The 21,281-nt window shown below is 40.6% G+C and overlaps 1 protein-coding gene across 6 annotated transcripts in view; it reads right to left on the reverse strand.

The window, feature by feature from the left end:
* Window positions 1-21,281, reverse strand: part of FAT3 (FAT atypical cadherin 3) — a 323,469-nt gene that overhangs the window by 66,425 nt on the left and 235,763 nt on the right. For all 6 annotated transcript variants that reach the window (XM_009470374.2, XM_087758042.1, XM_087758041.1 and 3 more), the window contains 4 exons: window positions 19,631-19,841; window positions 11,479-15,552; window positions 3,924-4,120; window positions 2,747-2,900 (listed from right to left, as the gene is read on the reverse strand). In XM_009470374.2, the coding sequence (XP_009468649.1) occupies window positions 2,747-2,900; window positions 3,924-4,120; window positions 11,479-15,552; window positions 19,631-19,841 (4,636 nt within the window). The remainder of the gene's footprint in view (window positions 1-2,746; window positions 2,901-3,923; window positions 4,121-11,478; window positions 15,553-19,630; window positions 19,842-21,281) is intronic.

Raw genomic sequence — 21,281 nt, forward strand, 5'->3', positions numbered from 1 at the left:
TCATTACTACTGTAGCAATACCACTAATTCTAGATAGTGTCAGTATCTCAAAAATATGTATTTCACAGGAACAGGAAAAAGAAAAAAAAATCAACCTTGCTTATTCCAATGAATGGATTAAAAACTCATAGCAGTGTCACTTCTCACTCCTCTTTACCCAACAAAGTGATCTGCCAATATGAGTGCAAGGAGGATGAGCCACTCATGGTGGCCTTCAACAGCCTACAACTTCACTCATATGAACACCACCATTTTTTTCCAAGTCTATCTTTCTGTTACTCTGAAGATTTTATAGACTCCTAGACACAGAAACACATCCTGAATCTGATGACAGTAGCTATAATAAACTCTAAAGTTTTCTAATGCTACCGTTCAACAGTAACATCAACATACCCCTCTCTTCTCCCCACAAAGCAATCTCCAAGCAGCTCTGAATTCCTGTAGATATCTCTGGCATTTAGTTTGAAACAAAATTCTTATTCTCATACAGAAATGGGTATCACAGTAAACATTAACAGCAACAAAAAGCCAGCTTATTCAGACTATGAGAGCTTTACCCATGATCCATTTTCCACTGCACAGATAAACAACCACCAAACATTGCCACATCAGCAAACAGCCACTACTAGTCAGAAGATAGGTTCTGGGTTAATTTTGTACAGGGTGTAATTTGCAGTTAAATACAAAATTTGTTTTTGAAGAGGGCAATAATTCCCCTTCCACACACTGCATAGATCTCCAAACACCTCCTCTTCCATCAGTAACGCTATGGCAATAGCAGGCGCTGCCTCCTGCTAGTCAGGCAGAGGAGGCATTGCACAGAGAAGGACTTAGTCTATCATTATGGAAAACAAATTCCTAAGAATAACAGAGGGGTGGGATTTTTATTCATGGGAAAATGATTTTATTTAGCTTGATTTCATAACAACCATAAAATCTAGATCTTAGCAGAGATCAGTATCTTTTTCCAGACCAACTGCCAAATGTACAAGACCTCTGTAGCATTCCACTGTGCCCACAAATTCATTACTGATATCCTTTCTCCTCCAAAATCTGTGTATAAAAGGGATGTCTTTTTTTCAGGGTCTAAATACCAATATATCTAGACCAAGGTGGAAGAAGTGAAGTCTGAAGGTGAAGGAGGAGCATGTTGGCATGTTCCCCATTTCTGTACCAAAAAGACTCCAGGACAGGCAGGTGGAGGACAGGGAGGTGATTCAAGACAGCCAGCATAGCTTCACCAAGGGCAAGTCCTGCCTGACCAACCTAGTGGCCTTCTATGATGGAGTGACTACATCAGTGGACAAGGGAAGAGCTACAGATGTCATCTATCTGGACTTCTGTAGGCCTTTGACATGGTCCCCCACAACATCCTTCTCTCTAAATTGGAGACAGATGGATGTGATGGGTGGACTGTTCCGTGGATGAGGAACTGGCTGGATAGTTGCATCCAGAGGGTAGTGGTCAACGGCTCAATGTCCAGATGGAGACAGTGACAAGTGGTGTCCCTCAGGGGTCCGTATTGGGACCAGTACTGTTTAATATCTTCATCAATGACATAGACAGTGGGATCGAGTGTACCCTCAGCAAGTTTGCAGATGACACCAAACTGGGTGGTGCGGTTGACACGCCTGAGGGATGGGATGCCATCCAGAGGGACCTGGACAAGCTGGAGAAGTGGCCCATGTGAACCTCATGAGGTTTGCCAAGGCCAAGTGCAAGGTCCTGCACCTGGGTCAGGGCAATCCCCAATATCAATACAGGCTGTGGGATGAAGGGATTGAGAGAAGCCCTGAGGAGAAGGACTTGGGGGTACTAGTGGATGAAAAGCTGGACATGAGCTGGCAATGTGTGCTTGCAGCCCAGAAGGCCAACTGTATCTTGGGCTGCATCAAAAGAAGCGTGGCCAGCAGGTCGAGGGAGGTTATTCTGCCCCTCTACTCTGCTCTGGTGAGACCCCACCTGGAGCACTGCGTCCAGATCTGGAGTCCTCAGCACAGGAAAAACACGGACCTGTTGGAACGGGTCCAGAGGAGGGCCACAAAAATGATCAGAGGGATGGAAGACCTCTCCTATGAAGAAAGGCTGAGAGAGTTGGGGTTGTTCAGCCTGGAGAAGAGCAGGCTCCAGGGAGACCTTATTGCAGCCTTTCAGTATTTAAAGCGAGCTTATAAGAAAGATGGGGACAAACTTTTTAGCAGGGCCTGTTGTGATTGGACAAGGTGTAATGATTTTAAACTAAAAGAGGGTAGATTTAGACTACATATAAGGAAGAAATGTTTTACAATGAGGGTGGTGGAACACTAGAACATGTTGCCTAGAGAGGTGGTAGATGCCCCATCCCTGGAAACATTCAAGGTCAGGTTGGAGGGGGCTCTGAGCAACCTGATCTAGTTGTAGACATCCCTGCTAATTGCAGGGGGGTTGGACTAGATGACCTATAAAGGTCCCTTCCAACCCAAACTATTCTATGATTCTATGATACATCTCTGACCTAACTTGAGGTCTGGCAGGGAAACAAAAGGTTGACATCCACTGTTCTGATTATAACATTCAACCTGGCGAACAAAGACATCCCTCTTTCTCCCTCCTACCACCACCACTTCAGAAGTGGTCATCCACTCATGCCATAAGTGGAACAACTGTCTGATAACCAAGTGTAACCTAACTCTAGTTAAGGAAACTAGCACCCACTGATGTCGAGGGATTAAGAAGGCTATTCAGAAACATTCAGTTGTCATCTTACCGTTTTCTGGATCTAAGAAAAATTTATTGTTCCCAGCACCATAGAGAGAATAGCGAATTTCACCATTGGACCCAATGTCAGCATCTTTAGCACTAATTTTAAGAATGACTTTGTTTGATGGAATGTCTTCAGGGAACAGTGCTGTGTATGCAACCTAGAGACAAAACCAGAAATGTAAGCTATGCTGTAACAGTATTTTATAGTCTTTGCACAACATTTTTTTTAAAACTCTCTGTAGTGCATTTTTTTCTATATAAGAAACAATTTTCCTTTACGTAACACATTCCTAGAAATTCCAAGCTAACTGCTAAGCTTTGAGGTGTCACAAAAACAATGCCAAATTATGACTCTTAATAGGGCTCGTCTTAGGTGTTAAATGTGGTCTCATTTTCTGTCTTCCATTTGTTTCATTAACACCCATGAAACGAAAACTTTGATGAGTGTGCTAATGAAGACAACTGTTTTTATCACCTCATCCAGCAGTGTTTGAGGGAGATACAGACTAATTCCCCAGAATGGTGCTTGCAATGACAGCGGTCCATCGGTGATAATGTAATGGTAGGAATTACATGAGTATATACATACAGATATATATATGAAAGATTCCATTAAGGAAATCTGGCTTTCATAATGTCTTTTTTTTCACACAGATTGCAGTAATATCAGTTCCTCACATTGCCTTTCCATAGAATAAGAGACAGCTAGTGCTATGAAAGCTGTGGTCAGGCCACACTGCATGCATGCCTGACAACATCAGAGCAAGATACATTCTTCTGCCTTTTCCACTGGGTTTCTGACATCGACCAGGTTCAGGAAGTCTGGAATTAAACTAGATTGAAGACATTTCCACATAGTTTGTGAAGGGAAAGCACATTTTTTTGGCAGGGGAGCAGTGGCTGCCCAGTGCCACCTCATAATGCTTCATTTTTTCTAAAGCCAGCTAAGGCCACTGTGGAGAACACTCCTCTGCTACCTTTACTAGACCATTGTCCTTTCATCTTGGCTTCACAGGACTGTTTCATCCTGCTCCTCTCCCAGATCACTCCAGATTCTTCAACTAAGACCTTAAGGATGAAAATGGGCATCACCTGTGAATACCTGTAAATAGGAGGGACACCCATAGGGAAACCATCACTTTCAATGCAACAGCTGATTGCCATGGGTGTTGCTAACTCACCTGCTCACAAACTGGATTATTATCATTAACATCAGTGACGGTCACTTCCACAGCAGCTTGGGTTACAAAGAGGCCATCCGTGGCGGTGATGTTCAGATAATAAACGTCTTGCTCTTCCCGATCTAGAGGCCTTTTAACATAAACCTTCCACTCATTCTGAACCAGTCCCAGAGCAAACTTCCCTTTGGGATTCCCTCCTGCAATGAGACAAGCAACACGCAACGGGCTGGGGCATCCCTTCAGAGCTCGCACCTAGTTTAAACACACAGATGCATCGCAGAGGACCTGGACTAAGCAGCGGTCATTAGTTTTACAGTGATAGGTACTTTCAAATTCGCAGACTCAGGAAATCCGTAATGAGATTACGCTCCCTGTGTTTATTGCCCCCCGAACGCCTTGTATGAAAGTGAACCAATAACTTTCAGTGGAAACAAAATCCATTTAGCAGAGCTGAAGATGATCTCTTGTTTAGTTCCCCATAAGGGCAATCAAATTCAAACTGTGAACAATCAATAGTCTTCTCAGGCTGGTACAATTGTCTTTCCACTTAGTCTCGGGAGAGGATGTAATACACCGTAGCTCTTGTTACCAAGACAATTTCATTAGCTGTTGATTATGCAATCAAGGACTGGAAGTGGGTTCTATTAAGGAATCCTCTAATGAAAGCTTTATCATACAGCTGCGCCGTTCTTCTGCTCATTAAAATTCTAGTTTTAAAAAAAGTTTACACGACACAGGAAGACACATTAGTATTAAATAGTCCTAACAAGAGGTCATTTGAGGAGCAGTTGGAAGATAAGCAGTACAATTAGATCAAATGTATCTGAGAGTGAAAGCTGGTGAAAGGAGTGCAGGAGAAGAAGCGGAATAGCTTTTTATTGTGCTGTAACACTGACACTGAACCTGGCAATGTTGCTCTTCCACATCATTAAATTGCCTGGTGACAAAAGCAGGTTGGGAGAGGGCAAGTTTTGGTCCACATCATCCTCAGGAAGGAAGGAAGGACATGTCACATGCAGAAGGGCACAATAATCAAGGCGGACACAGTTGTTGTTAATGTTTCCAACAGTTATTTACTCTTTCATCTGAAATGGTACAGTCCCCTACCTGCTCCATGAAGAAACGGCCTTCAGTCATCTTTCTCCGAGCCCGATCTCAACCCCTTGTCAGACCAGACAGTAAAATCTTTGAAACCAATGTTGTGACTTAACCCCAGTAGGCAGCTAAGCCCCACACAGTCACTCGCTCATTAAACCCCCCAGTGGGAAGGGGAGAGAATCGGAAGGGTAAAAGTGCGGAAACTCGTGGGTTGAGATAATGCCAATATAACAGGTAAAGCAAACGCTGCATGTGTAAGCAAAGCAAAATAAGGAATTCACGGCAGGTGTTAAGCCATTTCCAGGAAAGCAGGGCTCCATCACCCATAACAGTTACTTAGGAAGACAAATGCCATCACACCAAACGTCCCCCCTTCCTCCTTCTTCCTCCAGCTTTTATTGCTGAGCGTGACATCATACAGTATGGGACATCCCTTTGGTCAGCTGGGATCAGCTGTCCCAGCTGTGTCCCCTCCCAACTCCTTGTGTGCCCCCAGCCTACTCGCTGGTGTGGCGGGGTGAGAAGCAGAAAAGGCCTTGACTGTGTAAGCACTGCTCAGCAATAGCTAAAACATCGCTGTATTATCAACACTGGTTTGGTCACAAAACCAAAACATAGCACCGTACCAGCTGCTATGAAGAAAATTAATTCTACCCCAGCCAAAACCAGTAAAGTCAACTACCCAGTCTTCTGTGCCCAGCATCTAACATAACCTTGGTCTGTAAAAATGTATCTGCACATTTAATAATTTAGGATAGAGCACTATAGTCATAGCAAACTCATGTGCTATAGAAACTGAGTGAGGACATAGAAAAAAGCATCACGGTCCTCCACTGGTTGAACTTTAATTCCAGCTAACCTGCTATTAGCTCTTTCCCTACCGTATTCAGCTTTCTTCTGTGCTCTCCCATGCAGAAATGCAACCTAAGAACTACTTTCCATGTTTCTCATGTATAAAAGTGGTACAAAAATATTAAGGGAATGCTTATTCTTTATTGTAACAGGATCAAGAATGTCAAGCATGCTAGTGTACTTTTGCTTACAACTTATTCATGGTCCTGACATGTGTCATGGGATCTGTCCAAGCTCAATGGAAAGACCAGGTGCTTAAACCTTCCTCTCTAGTACTTGTGCTGAATGTTTGAATAAATAAGTATTTAAATAAAAATCCAAGTCTGAATTTATTTGAGCTGCCTCTGCTGTCAAGCAATTAGGTGTCACTGTTGTTCCTTCTGGTGTCACAATTCTGTCAGTTCCCAGGGACCTTCTTAGCAAAAAAACACAAAAGGCAGAGAAGATCTGAACTTGAAACTGAGCTTAAAACTGAGCAAAAGAGTCTAATGCACATTTCATACCTTCTTTCTACAACAAAAAAGCAGAAAAGAGGTCACAGGCTGTAATCTATGCCTTCTTCATTAGCTATCAATGACAAGATAGACTGGTTTCTATTTAATATGAAAACTAAATCAGTTGAGACAGGCTGAACAAATCTTTCTTGTTAAACATCACCATTTGTACTAGCTGTAACTGTGTCAAAAAAGCACGTTGTAATGAATAAGATTTCCAGAAAATTAGTCAGATAGGCATTATACTTATAAAAGGCCTTCTAATCATACAGAGCACAAAACTGATATATCAAACCCAGATATTTTCTCTTGATAGAAAATCACCTTTTTTTGATCACAAAACCAAGCAGATCCCAATTTTCCCACTGATTTCTATGACAGTCTGGAATAATCATCAGAGGACTCAGTTAAACCTTGTTTAATCTGTTGTGTGATATAAACGCACATTTCTCCTAAAGAGGGTTACACAGTATGTCAATGTGCACTATAGGCCAGATCTGAATACAGTCCAAGGCAATGAGAATCTGCCCATTGACTCGAGTCTTAATATGACTTCAAAGAAGCTAGACCCCTGCTGATTGACATTAAATTCTCTCTATTCAGTTCAACACCAGCATAAAAAAGCTTGCTGCCTTTATAAAAGGCTGTAATCTTGTCACAGTGAGTTTAATGTTGTAAACCATTAATAAAAATGGTCTTAAATATTCTTATTTAGCTTCGTGATATCAATCAGTGCTTTCCTGCATATTAGTCCTTTTGTAAAAGCAAATGATTAACTGTCCCGACCAACTATGAAGCAATACACTCAAGGTATGGGTATCCCATCGCTAAGAAAAGAGGAAAGGTAAAGTCTAATTAAAATCAGCTGGTGGCTTTTATGGCTGGCAGTAACACTAGCTTGGAGCAATTTTAAAATCACTGTTGCTTTGTTGTTGATGGAATGGCTTTTAAATCATACATAGGAATTTGGGGAGTATGAATAAAAAAAGGTCCTTGGGATCCCTTTTCCACCCCTTTACTCCACTAGAAAAGGATCAATTTGAATGATCAAGAAACCTGTGCAATAAGCAGAAAACATGTGTAACAGTTTATCTGCATGCCTTTTTCATTAGTGCTACCTTTCATTTTTTTTTCCTTCTCAGGACTGGCTATATACTTTGTTGATGGAAGACAAAGGTGGAAGTTGTACTATAAAGTGTAACAGAAATAATGAGATGTAAACACTAAAATACCGTCAAGGAAATATTCTTAAAAAAAGAAAGGCAAAAAAATCCACACTGTGGCCCAGGGAACCATTTTCTAGTACTTAGACATATGTCTTGATGCAGATCTCATTCTGCAGTGATTAATTAACTTTTTCACTAATATATGTAAGCAGATTCAGTTTCCTAGGGGTGTTCTAATTAATTAGTTTTTCGCTCTGAATAATGTAGCATTTCTAAATGGAAGCCTCCTGACTACATGTATGAATGGATTCTTTAAAAACTTTTGGCAGTTTTCGTATGTTCTACTTTGAATGTCACAACAGTGAAGTGCTAGCTACAAAAAACACTCCAGTAACTTTTTAGAAAGGCTTTGAGGCTAAAAGAATCAGCATTATCTTTTATCTTTTGTTACTTGAAGTTTAAATAATGCTCTCCCTCCCTCCCTAGTCAGCAAATAGTACAAAGCCAAATCAAGCTCAAGTTTAAGTAAAGAAAGAAAACAGCCAGATACAAATGAAATGCAGAGACACAGTGATCCAAAATAAACAAATCCTGACACACATCATTGCTAAAGCACACACAGAGGGAATTATAATGGCTAAAAGGGAACTGAAAACTAGAAGCCAACAGTATCAGTTTTCACTGCAATGTACCGATCTGGGAGGGGGAACGGAATATTTACTAATTTATTTAGATTCTTTCTTACATTTATGCATTTATTTAGATACTTTCAATACCCAGTTAGAACTCTAGGCATTTGCATCACATAAAATCAATAGGTTTATCCTCCACTCCCAGTTTAAGATGTTGCATGTTTACTGAGCTGCCGAACTGATTAACCCAATCCTCTTAGCTTTACTATCGTAAAATTGCAGACGCTGTTCTTCAGCCTGCAGCGCAAGTCCTTCCCAAACACTGAAACATCCATTTCTCCAGAACTCCAGGATCTCAAATATAAAATAAAAACAAACAAAAAACATCACTTTTTGCTCATACTGGGCAATCAACCCAGCAAAAAACCTACTGTGTACAATACCAGTTCTTTCTTCCAAAACACACTGTCCTTCTTCCTTGTATTCAGCTGAACCAAGCTTAAAGGCTATTATTCATCCTTAGATTTAAGTGCCTGAGAGAGCCTAATTAACATCACTGAGGACACAAAACACTTTACTGTACCAAAGTCTTAGCAACTGACATTTTTCTGGTGGCTTTTTCTAGTTTACCACTGTCAAATCTCAGCAATATCCGGCTGGGTCTAGGCTGGCTAAAATTCCTAGCTAAACATCAGCAGAGCCCTGGTTTTAGCCAAACTGCCTCAAATAATACAGGCAATGACCTCAAATGAGCTTTCAAAAGAAAACTACTGTGCTCCCTAAGTGCATTGTGTCATCTGCGCTTCCTATTGATCTTCTATTAAGATTTATATATAGTGCTGCTGTTTTGTGAACATCTCCAGCTGCTATCAAACTACAAATAACAAAGGATAAGTGCAAAATTTTTTCCCCCACCATAAATGCAGATGAAGGTGGATTTGAAAATGGCAACTACTTGCCAGTAATCATGGAAACCAATCCTAAACTGAAGGAGTTCAAAACAGAATATATATTTATCCACCAGAATGTATCTACCCCTTTTCAAAGTTGACCAGAAGACTGCAATAAGCATTTGTATTTCTCAAAAGAGTGCAAAGGTGATCACATCTGACCCAGAATGCTTATTTTTTTTGTCTCCTAAACGATGATTTTTTTCCCATCTATCTTCTGTGTGCTACTTTTCCCCAGGTGCATTTGCACAAAGCTGGGTTTGGTGGATCGACGTCATTCTCATAATTTGTTTTCTTCTCCCTTTTTGTCAGTGTCCTGTTTTTCCTCAGAGTTTATTGTATTCACAGAAGTTTCTATGACTCAAAATGCCTCCAGAAAGCCACAGCTTTTGAATAACCATCTAGCTAATCTGATTCCATGGAAATATTCAAGTGCAGTGCCTGAGCTCAACTTGAGGTAAAGTGTGAATAGACTATTTTGTTAGTTAAACTATACTTCAATATGTTTTGACATTTTAATCAAAAGAACCTAATTTTTCCTTCTGCGTTTCCCAGTTTCAAAGGATATATTCAAAGACAGTGGAATTTCTGAGCTCATACACTTTAGTAACTGTACAGTAGGCATTAGAGAAAGTTTTGGGCTTTGACATCTAACTTTTTCAGAAACTAAAATACCAGCACAATATCTGACATATTTTGAACTGTGACAGAAATTAAGGTACAGAATGTTCTATAACTTTTTGAGTCACATGTGACAGTTGATATTCAAAAGTCCATTTTTTGGTGAATTAACAGCACAAGGATGTGAAGAAAACATTATTATGTAACTAAAAGCATATTTCATTATAAGAGATGACTGAAAGACTTCAGACCAAAGAGAAAAACAGTACCTTCAGCTAATTATCATGGTACATTAACATATCCTTGTAACAAACATGAAGGGTTTGCATTTCTATACTGGGATCCCCAAAACTCCTTCTACTCTCATAAAATCTCTAGGATGAGGCACTACTTATTTACTTTTAGATATGTGGGAACTGAGGCACCAGCAGCTAATGTACCTTGCTCAAAACCTCCAAATCCTGTGCATTAGCCACAAGACTATTTTTGCCTCTACTTCTAATATCCTGCAGCACATCACACTATAAACACATAATCTTTGCAAACCTTTAAACTGAATCCAGACTTTCAAGTAAATGGTCAGAATGAACTTCTGGTTGCTTTGAAAATGATGCTACTTCTGATGTGTAACACAGGCAATCTATGGCTAACTGGAATGTCACACCTCTCCCTACACACCACCCCACAGCCATCTCCAATTTGATAGCTATCGAAGGGGTAGGAATCTTATCCTCCAGAGCAAAATATACAAACTGTTATCCTATTCGTTAAGTCATTTTTGCCCATAACCTGCTTCTTACGTGCAGTCTTGTGTAAGTCTAACCCTATCAAGTGAGAAAAATGTGAATTTGTCCAATAATCTGGTTATTACTAGGTAATTAATATTAGGTCTTGGATTGTGAAGGTTGGGGGGAGTGACAAAGTTGTTCCCTAACAAAATGTATTGGACAGTGCAAGCTGTAGGCAGAAAAATAACTGCAGCACCCCATCACTCATAACATACTCACACAAAAGCCAGTTTGAATCTAGGAGAAAAGAATGATAATAAATATAGCACAATAGGAAAGAGCAATATTACCACACTTTGAAAAATATGTTAATAATGTAATCAAAATTGCCTTATGTTGTATATAACAATGCATGGCAGCTAACCAGTGCTTCTAAGTGGATTACTATTTCCCTGGCCAGAAATCTGTGCTGATAAGAAATGGCATCCCCCTACTCCTTCCAATGTAAAATTCATTCCTTTCCCCCCCTACCCCCATAAATACTGGTATTTCAAAGTGGCTCCTACACGAACTTTCCTTTCTCAAAAAGAAAAATGCTATTTCTAAAAATTTTAAATGCTTGGAAATGTAAGGATTTTCTCCTTAAGAATAAAATGTTCTTCTTCCCTTGGTTGAAACATTAAGTCATGATGGTTTCCAAGCTGATACGTCAATTATGATGGGTTGATGGGTCACACTACATTGCACTGCAGCAAATCATGAAGCATTAATCTTGGAAATTAGAGAGTATAACCCAGATAGACAGACACACACTACCTTTCCCTCTTTCCAGCTTTGCTAGTTGCTGCAAATTCTTTCAAATTAAAAAAAAAAAAAATTAAAGAGAGATGGAATTGTCTGATTCACAGTGATAATTTAACTGAAACCCTGCTAAACGTTCACCTAAAACTGGACACATGCACAGTTCTTCAGTAAAGCTGGTTTTGGTAAGAAAGCATGCAAGTTGTTTCTTACCTGTAATATGGTAGCTAACCTGCCGGTTGACATCAGATGTGTCTTCATCCCAGGTGCTAAGAACAGCCACAACCTCCCCCGGAGGGTCACTCTCCTTCACTGACCCTCTGTACACGTCATGCTCAAAGACGGGTGCATTATCATTTATATCTGTCACAGTAACTGAGACCAAGGTGGTTGATGACAAGGATAAAGCTTCCCCCAGATCTGAGGCCACCACTGCAAAGGTGAAAGCAGGATCCTTTTCATGGTCCAGATCCTTCAGCGTGCTGATCCAGCCACTGTTGCTATCAATGGTGAAGGCTTCTGTGATCTTCTCCAGCTCCGATTCCACCGCAAGTGTATAGGTGACCTGCCCATTTGCACTCGAGTCTGCATCAACCGCTTTAACTTGCATAAGTTTTGTTCCTATAGGCATCCCTTCCATTATTATAGCATCATAACTAGCCGTTTCAAACATGGGCTTGTTGTCATTTACATCCAATACCTTAACCTCCACATCCACAGTCAACACAATGTCTACTTTGTCTAATTGGATGGTGGCTGCAACTTTGAAGTGAAAAGCAGGATTTGTCTCATGGTCAAGTCTCTTATCCAGTTTTATGAGCCCCGTGTCTTGCTCTATGATGAAAACCCCATCTTTGTTGTTTTCAGTCAGCTCACCATTAACTGTGCTATACAAAGCACCATGATTAGGTAAAACATGCAGAATGTCAATGGTACTCCCTATGAGGGTGTCTTCTGCTATGGTAAAAGAATACTGGGGTTGAGAAAAAGAAGGCAAAATAGTTTCTGGGGGTAAAACATGGATGTAGACAGGAATGAGGGAATGCTTTACAGGAATGCCACCATCAACTGCATTGACAAAGAACGACAGAACTGTGTTTTTCAGCTGGTTAAAGCTACCCTTGGTGACCATCCATCCATTGTCTGGATCTATTTCAAGCAGATCAGCTACTGAAACGGAGGCTTCACTATACAGAGAATAGGTAATTCTGGAATTGGCTCCATCATCTGGATCTACTGCTTGCACTTGGGTCACCAAGTAACCTTTCCCAACATCTGCTTTGACACTTGCTCTGTATTCGACTGTCATAAATTGAGGAGCGTTGTCATTCTCATCCACTATTATCACTCTCACAGTACAAAACGTAGTCCTGCCACCTCCATCGAGGGCTCTCAAAAATATGCCAATATCTCTTTCCAGCGGGTTCTCCCGGTCTAACCTCTCAGTTGTCAGAATCTGCCCGTTGCTATCAATCAAAAATCGGTCCTTGGCAAAGTCATTTATTATGGAGTAGCTTATCTGGCCGTATACACCTGAATCCCCATCTGTTGCTTTCACATGGATTACCTTAGTTCCAGGAGCAGCATTTTCTCTAACCTCTGCAACATAAACGCTCTGCGAAAACACAGGGCTGTAGAGGTTGGCCCCAAGGATCTGTATGTGCACCTGAGCGGTGCTGGTGAACAGCCCATCTGACACAGAGACATTTAGGCTGTACATGGGCTCCATTCTCTGTTTGCGATGGTTGGAAAGGGTGATAACACCACTCTTGCTGTCCATAATAAAACTGGTCCGATCATTTCCTGATAGGATGCTGTACTCCAGTCTGTCAAAATCAGAGCTGTCGGCATCAGAGGCTTGGACACAAGTCACAAAATGACCCCGAGGTGCCAGTTCACTCACATATGATTCATATATTAACTGGTTAAAAACTGGAGGGTTGTCATTCATATCTGTTATTGAGATACTAACAAGAACCTCACTGCTTAGTGGTGGGAACCCATTATCGGTTGCTCTGACTTTCAAGCTGCACTGCTGTATGAGTTCATGATCTAGCATCCGGGCTGTCAGAATTAGGCCACTGGTGCTGTCTATATGGAAATAGTCTGTGCTGTTAAAGGTGTCCTGGACTATCTGATACTGCACAATCTTGTTATTGTCAGAGTCAGCATCAAGAGCAACAACCTGCAGTACAGGAGTCCCAATCAAAGATGCTTCAGATAAAGTAGCATTATAAGCCGACTGATCAAAAACTGGAGGATTATCGTTAACATCATTAATGATCAAGTCCACAGTGACCTCAGCTCGAGCACCAGTGAGGGCATCGCTGGCTCGCACCACCAGCTTGAAAAGAGAATTTATTTCATAGTCCAGTGGGCTGATGACACTCAGAACTCCAGTATCAAAGTCGATATTAAACTGGTTGTAGGGATCTCCATCGACAATGATATAAATGATACCCTGGCCTTCTGGACTGGTTGCATTTATGCTTAAAATTGGCGTGTGCATTTCTACATCTTCATTCACAGAAGCTGTATAGAAGGGCTTGTCAAATACAGGCATCGCTTTGTTAACAATAGTAATGGGGAGCTCTACCAAAGCAGACAACGATGGGTTACCGCCATCTTTTGCAAGAATGACAACCAAATACTCTATATTAGACAAATCAGAATTGAAGGCTTCTTTTAAAGTGACACTACCTGTTCCTCTATCAATTTCAAAATGTCCGTAGTCTTCCTTCAGAAGATATGACACCTCACCATTTTCATCCTTATCTTTATCAATAGCTGTCACTCGATATATCAGGGTACCAGGCTCAGCATCGACTTGCACAGCAGCATAGTATGGAAGCCCTACGAACACTGGGGCATTGTCATTTATGTCCTCAATGTAAACCCTCACCACCACTCGAGCGACACGAAGGTGATCTAGTTCACGGCTTGCTTCCACCACCAACTCATACAGCTCTTGTTCCTCTCGGTCAAAGGGAATTCCAGTTGTCTGAATGACTCCTGAGGTGGATTTGATTTTAAATTTGTTGCCTGGGTTTAATATACTGTATTTCAAAGGCTCATTGAGGCGGTTACCAACAGCATTCACCACAGCAATCTTTGTGATATTGGTGCTGTTTTCTGAGATAGAAGTGGAATAAAAATTCTGTGTGAAATGGAGCCCGCTATCCATGGCTTCTTTTACCATTATCGTCGCCATAGCAGTGCTATAAAATTTCCCATCAGATACTCTTATTATTAGCATATAATGGTCTTTGGAGAGGCTATTGTTTTTAATGGTGAGTACCCCTGTGCTTGAATCAATTAAAAAATGGTCTATATTGCCTTCAATTAGACTGTATGTTAGTTCAGGAGGGATCTCTGAATCTGGGTCTGTAGCCTTGACTTTGAGAACCTCAACACCAACATACGTGGGCAGGAGCAAGACTGTCTCAAATACGGCCTGGTTGAAGACTGGTGGGTTGTCATTGACATCAGTTACCTCAATGGTCACTTCAACTGGGCTCTCTGCTGTAAGCTGGGGATTCCCACTGTCTCTAACATGCACGTGGAAGTGGAAGTGGGCTATTGTTTCATGATCCAAATTTGCAATTGTTCTGATTGCACCTGTGCTGGAATCTACCGTGAAATACTTTTTTGCAGTTGATTCAACAATCTGGTAGACAAGCAAAGCATTCTGGTTGCTGTCAGCATCAGTGGCACGTATCACGAGGGGACTGTTATTCGCACTCCGGACTATGCTGTTTACAGGAGCAGCTTCACTTATGCTGCCTGAGTACTGAGAGAAGAGAAAAACTGGTGGGTTATCATTTTCATCAACAATCTGAATATTCACAGTAGTATTTGATGCCATGCCTGCCATATTTGTTGCCTGTACAATGAGCTGATAGAAGGAAGCACGTTCATAGTCAAGGGCCTTTTGACTCGTGATCACTCCAGAATACGGGTTTATAGTGAAGACTCCATCCACATTCCCATCTTTAACCTCATAAACTAATGTGGACTGACTGATTGCAGAGAGAGAGATGACAGAAGTACCAACAGCCACATTTTCATTAACCTCCGCTTGGTATTCTTTGAGAGTAAACCTAGGGTGGGAGTTATCTGCCATTGTCACAGATATCCGCACAATTGCTGTTGCAGACAGTGGTGGAGAACCTTGATCAGTCACTTTGACTGACAAAACAAACTGTCCCATTGTAGTTAAGTCTGGCTCCTTCAGTAATGTAATGATCCCTAAAACTGGTTCAATCTTGAATGTGTTTCCTGTATTTCCTAAAACACAAATATTGGAAGCAAATTAGAAATGAAATGCAATGTACGTGATGATAATTTAAACCAGGAGCAATTAGCTGCAATTTGTTAAAGGCAGTTATTGAAAAAAAAACCACAACCCAACATCAAAGAATTCTAAAGGCCCTCCCAGCCTTCCTTTCTGAAAATCAGGTATCTCAGTAGATGGTATAGGTGTTCAAACCTTCAGAAACTCCGGTGCCGCTACGTATATCTTGATTCTGAGTATCAACATTTGAGCAAGTGCTGCATGTACATTACTCCTACCAAAGTAGGAAAAAGCATCCCTTAAATTATGGGAATTAGTCAAATACATGTACACCTAAGGCAAAGAAACTAGATCAGAGGCTAACAAGCCAATTACATGACAAATGGATAACAACTCAGGCTCTTAACTGAAGGGGATATTAAGCAACCATAGAGAAGATTACAGTAGTTCAAGACTCAAAGAACCGAATATAAGAAGGTTAAAGTGGCATTTAGAAAAATAAAACAGAACAAATAGCAAAGAAAAGAGATTCAACTATCTTGTGGCACAAAGGTTTATCATATGATCTCTGAGGAGGACGAATCTAGATGAATGAGCTTTAGCAGAAAATGTCATGAAATGTCTGTTATAACATGAAAGCGGGGATATCATTGACTGCATAAAGGTGAAAACAGTGAGTTCAGATCAAGGACCTTCTTTGGGGTCTTTTTTTTCTTTTTAGTCTTTTTGCCAGCCTCTTCTTTAGCAAGACAGATTCAAAACTTTCAATATGCATCCTTACCCTGTAATTAGAGATCACCTTTATTAGGCAATCCGTATTTTGCTGGTTCCTTGACTGCCTGCTTAAAGTATAGGATGTTCAATACATATATGGCATGCATCAGCATACAGTCTCTGTCTGAATTTGATTCTAAATACAAACAGCATGTACTGAGTTACAGCAATTCCAATCATTATAACATGTTCCTGCTGTTGTAATTTACACTTCAAAATCTAGAACTGCTTCCAATCTACAGTCAAGCATCCATCCATGACCTGGAGAGAAATATGTCTCAGGTAACTGGTGATAAACAAGAGATTTTCTTTTAATCGTGATTGTTACAGGTGCTGTGCACAGAGCAGTAAATGTGAAAATTGTAGCTGGAATACCAAATACACGGAATCCTAAATGAAGTGAGTTAATGTGAACTATTTTTAAGGTGTGATTCACTATCTATTGTAAATTCTGGGGCTTGGAGGCTAATTTAAGCTACACACTACTGTATGTATTTCAATACTGGTAGTGGCTTTCTATTTATATCCATCATTTTAGATCAGTAAAGTTTACTCTACTAGTTAAAACAAAAATTATGCTATTCACTGAGGAGCGGAGATACTGCCAGAGCTACAAATTCTCATAAAGATCACAGTATCTGTCACATTTGCAGACACTACAAATGCTGATGCAGTTATTTTGTCAGCGCTTGCTAATACAAATAATTCTTAGCCACTGGCTGCCTCATGTAAGGCCAGAGCTGGTTCTTCCCTTTAGGAATTTCTTATGAAATTACACAAAAGGTACTTTCTTTACCAATTGCTCTCTTCACATGTAAGATGATGTAAGTAATTCCCCTGAATGTAAGGGCTGTGTACAATCTGAATGCTGCAGTTAAAATCAGTATCTTCAACTGCAGATTTTATGGATCATAGGAACTACAGCAGCAGAAAACTGAATTTTGATGCATCTGGGATTAGAACATCCATGGATAATGAAACTGGGGGAGTGCGTGTGGAAGTTTGAAGTCTGACACTGCAGGGAGAGCTCATGATGAAACAGAAACAGGCTGTAATGGAAGAGAGAGCCTCTAGAAAAGAGAAAAACATGCAGACTAAAAAGGACCATCTAACAGCTAAAGCATCCTTTCTAATAATCATATTTTTCTGTCTGCATCATGTATGATTTTATTTCCAGTGTACGGGAGTCATAGTCCTATCATGTCAGGTTGTTCTTTACATTATGGTGGCACCTATAGGTGATTGGGTTGGAGACCATAATAGTAATAATATGCCAAGAAAAAGCTGGGAACAGTCTTGAAAAACATTGACCTAGGAACCTGATCTGGTCTGCTCAGAGTTCATTCTATAAAGCACAGTGTTGTCCTGCCTGGGCACGTGTAAAATTTCCCCTGATCTAAGCTACAGGCCACTGGAGAACACTGAGAAATAACTGGTAAGACCAAATGCAGTGCATAAAGGAAATATTTGTTTTGTAGTGCTAAGATCTTTGTAGGACCACAAGGGTCTAAGTTCAATACTTTTAGCTGCAAAAGACTTCACCTCCTAGTTTGCTTAAGGGACTCTGCTTCCACAGAGCATACAGGATAATGACAGAAAAAAGTTCCTTGGGTCTTCTTTAAGCTTCAGATTATACAGTGGCCCTCTACTTGGCACTGGTAAGGCTGCATCTCGAGTACTGTGTTCAGTTTTGGGCCCCTCACTACAAGAAGGACACTGAGACTCTGGAGCGTGTCCAGAGGAGGGCAACAAAGCTGGTGAAGGGTCTAGAGCACAAGTCTTATGAGGAGCGGCTGAGGGAGCTGGGGTTGTTTCGTCTGGAGAAGAGGAGGCTGAGGGGAGACCTTATCACTCTCTACAACTACCTGAAAGGAGGTTGTAGTGAGGTGGGGGCTGGCCTCTTCTCCCTAGTAACAAGCAATAGGATGAGAGGAAACGGCCTCAAGCTGCGCCAGGCTAAGTTTAGGTTGGATATTAGGAAAATCTTCTTCACTGAAAGTGTAGTCAGGCATTGGAACAGGCTGCCCAGGGAAGTGGTTGAGTCTCCATCCCTGGAGGTATTTAAAAGATGGGTAGATGTGGTGCTTAGGGACATGGTTTAGTGGTGGACTTGGCAGTGATAGGTTAACAGTTGGACTCAATGATCTTAAGGGTCTTTTCCAACCTTAACGATTCTATGGTTCTATGATTCTATGAATTTAAGGTGTGAGCTTGAACTATATGAAGTTAAATCAATATGAGATGGTGTAGATATCTTTATTTCATTACTTATTTTTTGTCATTTAGCCTGTTCCTAATTGATGTAAGCCATCCTCGCTGGTGACAAGTCTTTATAACAATATAGGGGTAAATAATGATCCTGTAGGATCAGATCCTAATGCTGGGAAAGGCTTGTGATCTGATTAATAAGGAGACTATCTGCAGTACATGAGACTTCTTTTTAGGGCAAGATAGGTTTCAAGTTTTGCTATTATCACAACAGAAAGATTCATATTACTAATAAAAAAAAAGTAGAAAGGAAACATTAAAAAACCCAAAGGTTACAAATTTCTACTTTGTTCTCTCTTTTTCCAGGCACTCCTCTTGTATATACCTTAATGGTTTATCTCAGAGATAATTCTTAACTTCAGATCCATGTGAGCCACAGAAAGTTATTTCACTTGCATGTGTGGCATAGATAATGCTAATTTGTCATAACTGTGCTGTTGCACTGGCAGAGGAATGCTTTTGCTGGTAGAGATTATGTCATGAATGTAAATATCCAGAGTTTAACAGCAAAAGCAATTTTAATCCGGTATCACCATGCCCTCCTTTAGTTTCAGGAGACCTTGTGCCATTAAAATGCTACAGCTCTGCTGACAGAAGTCTATAGCATAGTCCTGGTGTTAGTCTCCGTGTTCCTCTGGTCCGAATATTGGCAAAGATGCCAGGACATACCAGCTGTTGTGGCATTTGTTCATGGAGGATCCACTGTGTACTACACTGAAGCCAGCAACCTGAAAACAAGTCACTGGCTGTAGCTTTCAATAACTATCTTCTGTGATGGTTTTGAACCACTGACTTAGAGCTACAAGGCTCTGTAGCCATCTAGTGAATGAGAATGAGATTCTTTTCTGACAGGTTTGGGGTATAGTAGCTTCAAAATAAAAAACAACCAACAGGAGGGTGTTTCCTTTGCCCAGCTCTACAGGAGAAGGTAGACCAAAGTTGACTTGTGTGTCAAGACGGACCACCGTCACAGCACTGCTCTGTGTATGACATGACTCATGACGCTACATTTTCAGCCTCTGTCCTAACCTGCTTCAATAGTGTAGATAAGCTCTGCGTTTTCTCCTTTGTCTTTGTCCAAAGCCGTGACCTGCAAGACTGCTGATCCAACTGCTGCTGATTCAAACACTGAGGCTTCGTACAACGGGCTGGTAAAGTATGGACTATGGTCATTGGAGTCTTCCACATTTATGATGACTCTGGCCAGGTTTCTTCTATAAGGGAATTCTTGATCTCGGACCTATAGAACAAGTGCATAATACACATCTTGATATCCACATAGTAAAAATTCATAAATATTACTCATCTCAGTGCTAATAATACTTTCAGTTCTATTAAATACAAAGTAATAAAAAAATCCATTTGTCCTAAGGAACAGTCTAAAATATATTCATATGTGAGATGGTAGATAGTAAAATTAAAGAAACAGGAAGAGCTTAGGGACTTTTTTTTTTCACTTGTGGAAAAATACATGGCAACTAACCATCATGATATGAATTTTTAAAGTGGCAACCACATAACATTCTAAATTCGGTTTTAGGTTTGCAAGAAATACTTTTTTTTAACACATGCCAAATGGTCATGCCTTTGCCCAGCCATTCCCTGCTTTACAGCATAGAGGCAAATATACCTTGCCCATTGCTCCTTCTTTCAAAGAGCTACAATTTTACCCACTATGATCAGTCGTGTGTCAGTCTACTGCCTGTAGCTGCCAATGGACTTTCTCATCATTATTTATGTACATACCTTTTTGAAGATGATCATACCAATACTAAGCAGAGTAGATATTACCTTAAGAAGTGCTCAGCACTCCCAACAGAGGTATCATTTATCACACCTCTCTCAACCCCATACAAAATATCTCAGCACTGCTACACTGATAATCCTGCCAACACGATCCCCAAAAGTTTGGTTCTTCTTAAATAGAGCAAAAAACCTACTGTATCAGGTGGAGATCAAAACCAAGCACCAGGAAATTACCTCTGTCAGCCATGTCTCTCTGTGATTCAGTCTATATTTATTTATTAGCCTGCTCGCCAAAGGACTTGCAGCTTGTTACTCTGTGAGCTGAGACCCCACTCAGCTCCTGCTCGCTGGATCTCACAGCAGCTCTAGGGTCCCCCACCCAAAGATGGCCCCATACCTAACATGTCATGAGCTGTTCCTTCCAAGATCTCTTCTGCAGGAGTCTTAAGTGGTTAAAGAAAATAGAAGACTACAATGTTTAAACGAACACAGATTTTTTTTTATTAACCTTCAGCCCATAATATACAATCTTTACTTGAAAACACACAGACTTATGTTCTGTAATTCGGGGCACACTGAGCAATAAATGGTAATTAATTTTTTTTCTGCATACCCAAACATTTGGAAATGTAGATGAAAGCTATTTTGTATATCAACAGTTTATGTACTGAAATAAGTCCGTAAAATTAAACTATAAATGAGGCTTGTATTCAGAAAGGCTGTAGCATTCTCTATGGCAAGAAAGCAGTTATCTCCCTGTGAATAACTTCTCAAATAACTTTCAGCCTCACTTCAGAAACTCTGAAAATTACCTTGAGTGAAAGGACCATACGCCAAGAGATTAAATAATTTCCTGCTTGCTCTCCCTTGAGATAGCAAATCATATCCTATTCCATACAATGAATTCACAAGAAGTTTCCCAAAAAGCCCAAAT

This window comes from Nipponia nippon, unplaced genomic scaffold, assembly GCF_047370975.1.
Source record: "Nipponia nippon isolate SJK-2023a ecotype South Korea unplaced genomic scaffold, ASM4737097v1 scaffold_2, whole genome shotgun sequence".
NCBI lineage: Eukaryota > Metazoa > Chordata > Aves > Pelecaniformes > Threskiornithidae > Nipponia > Nipponia nippon.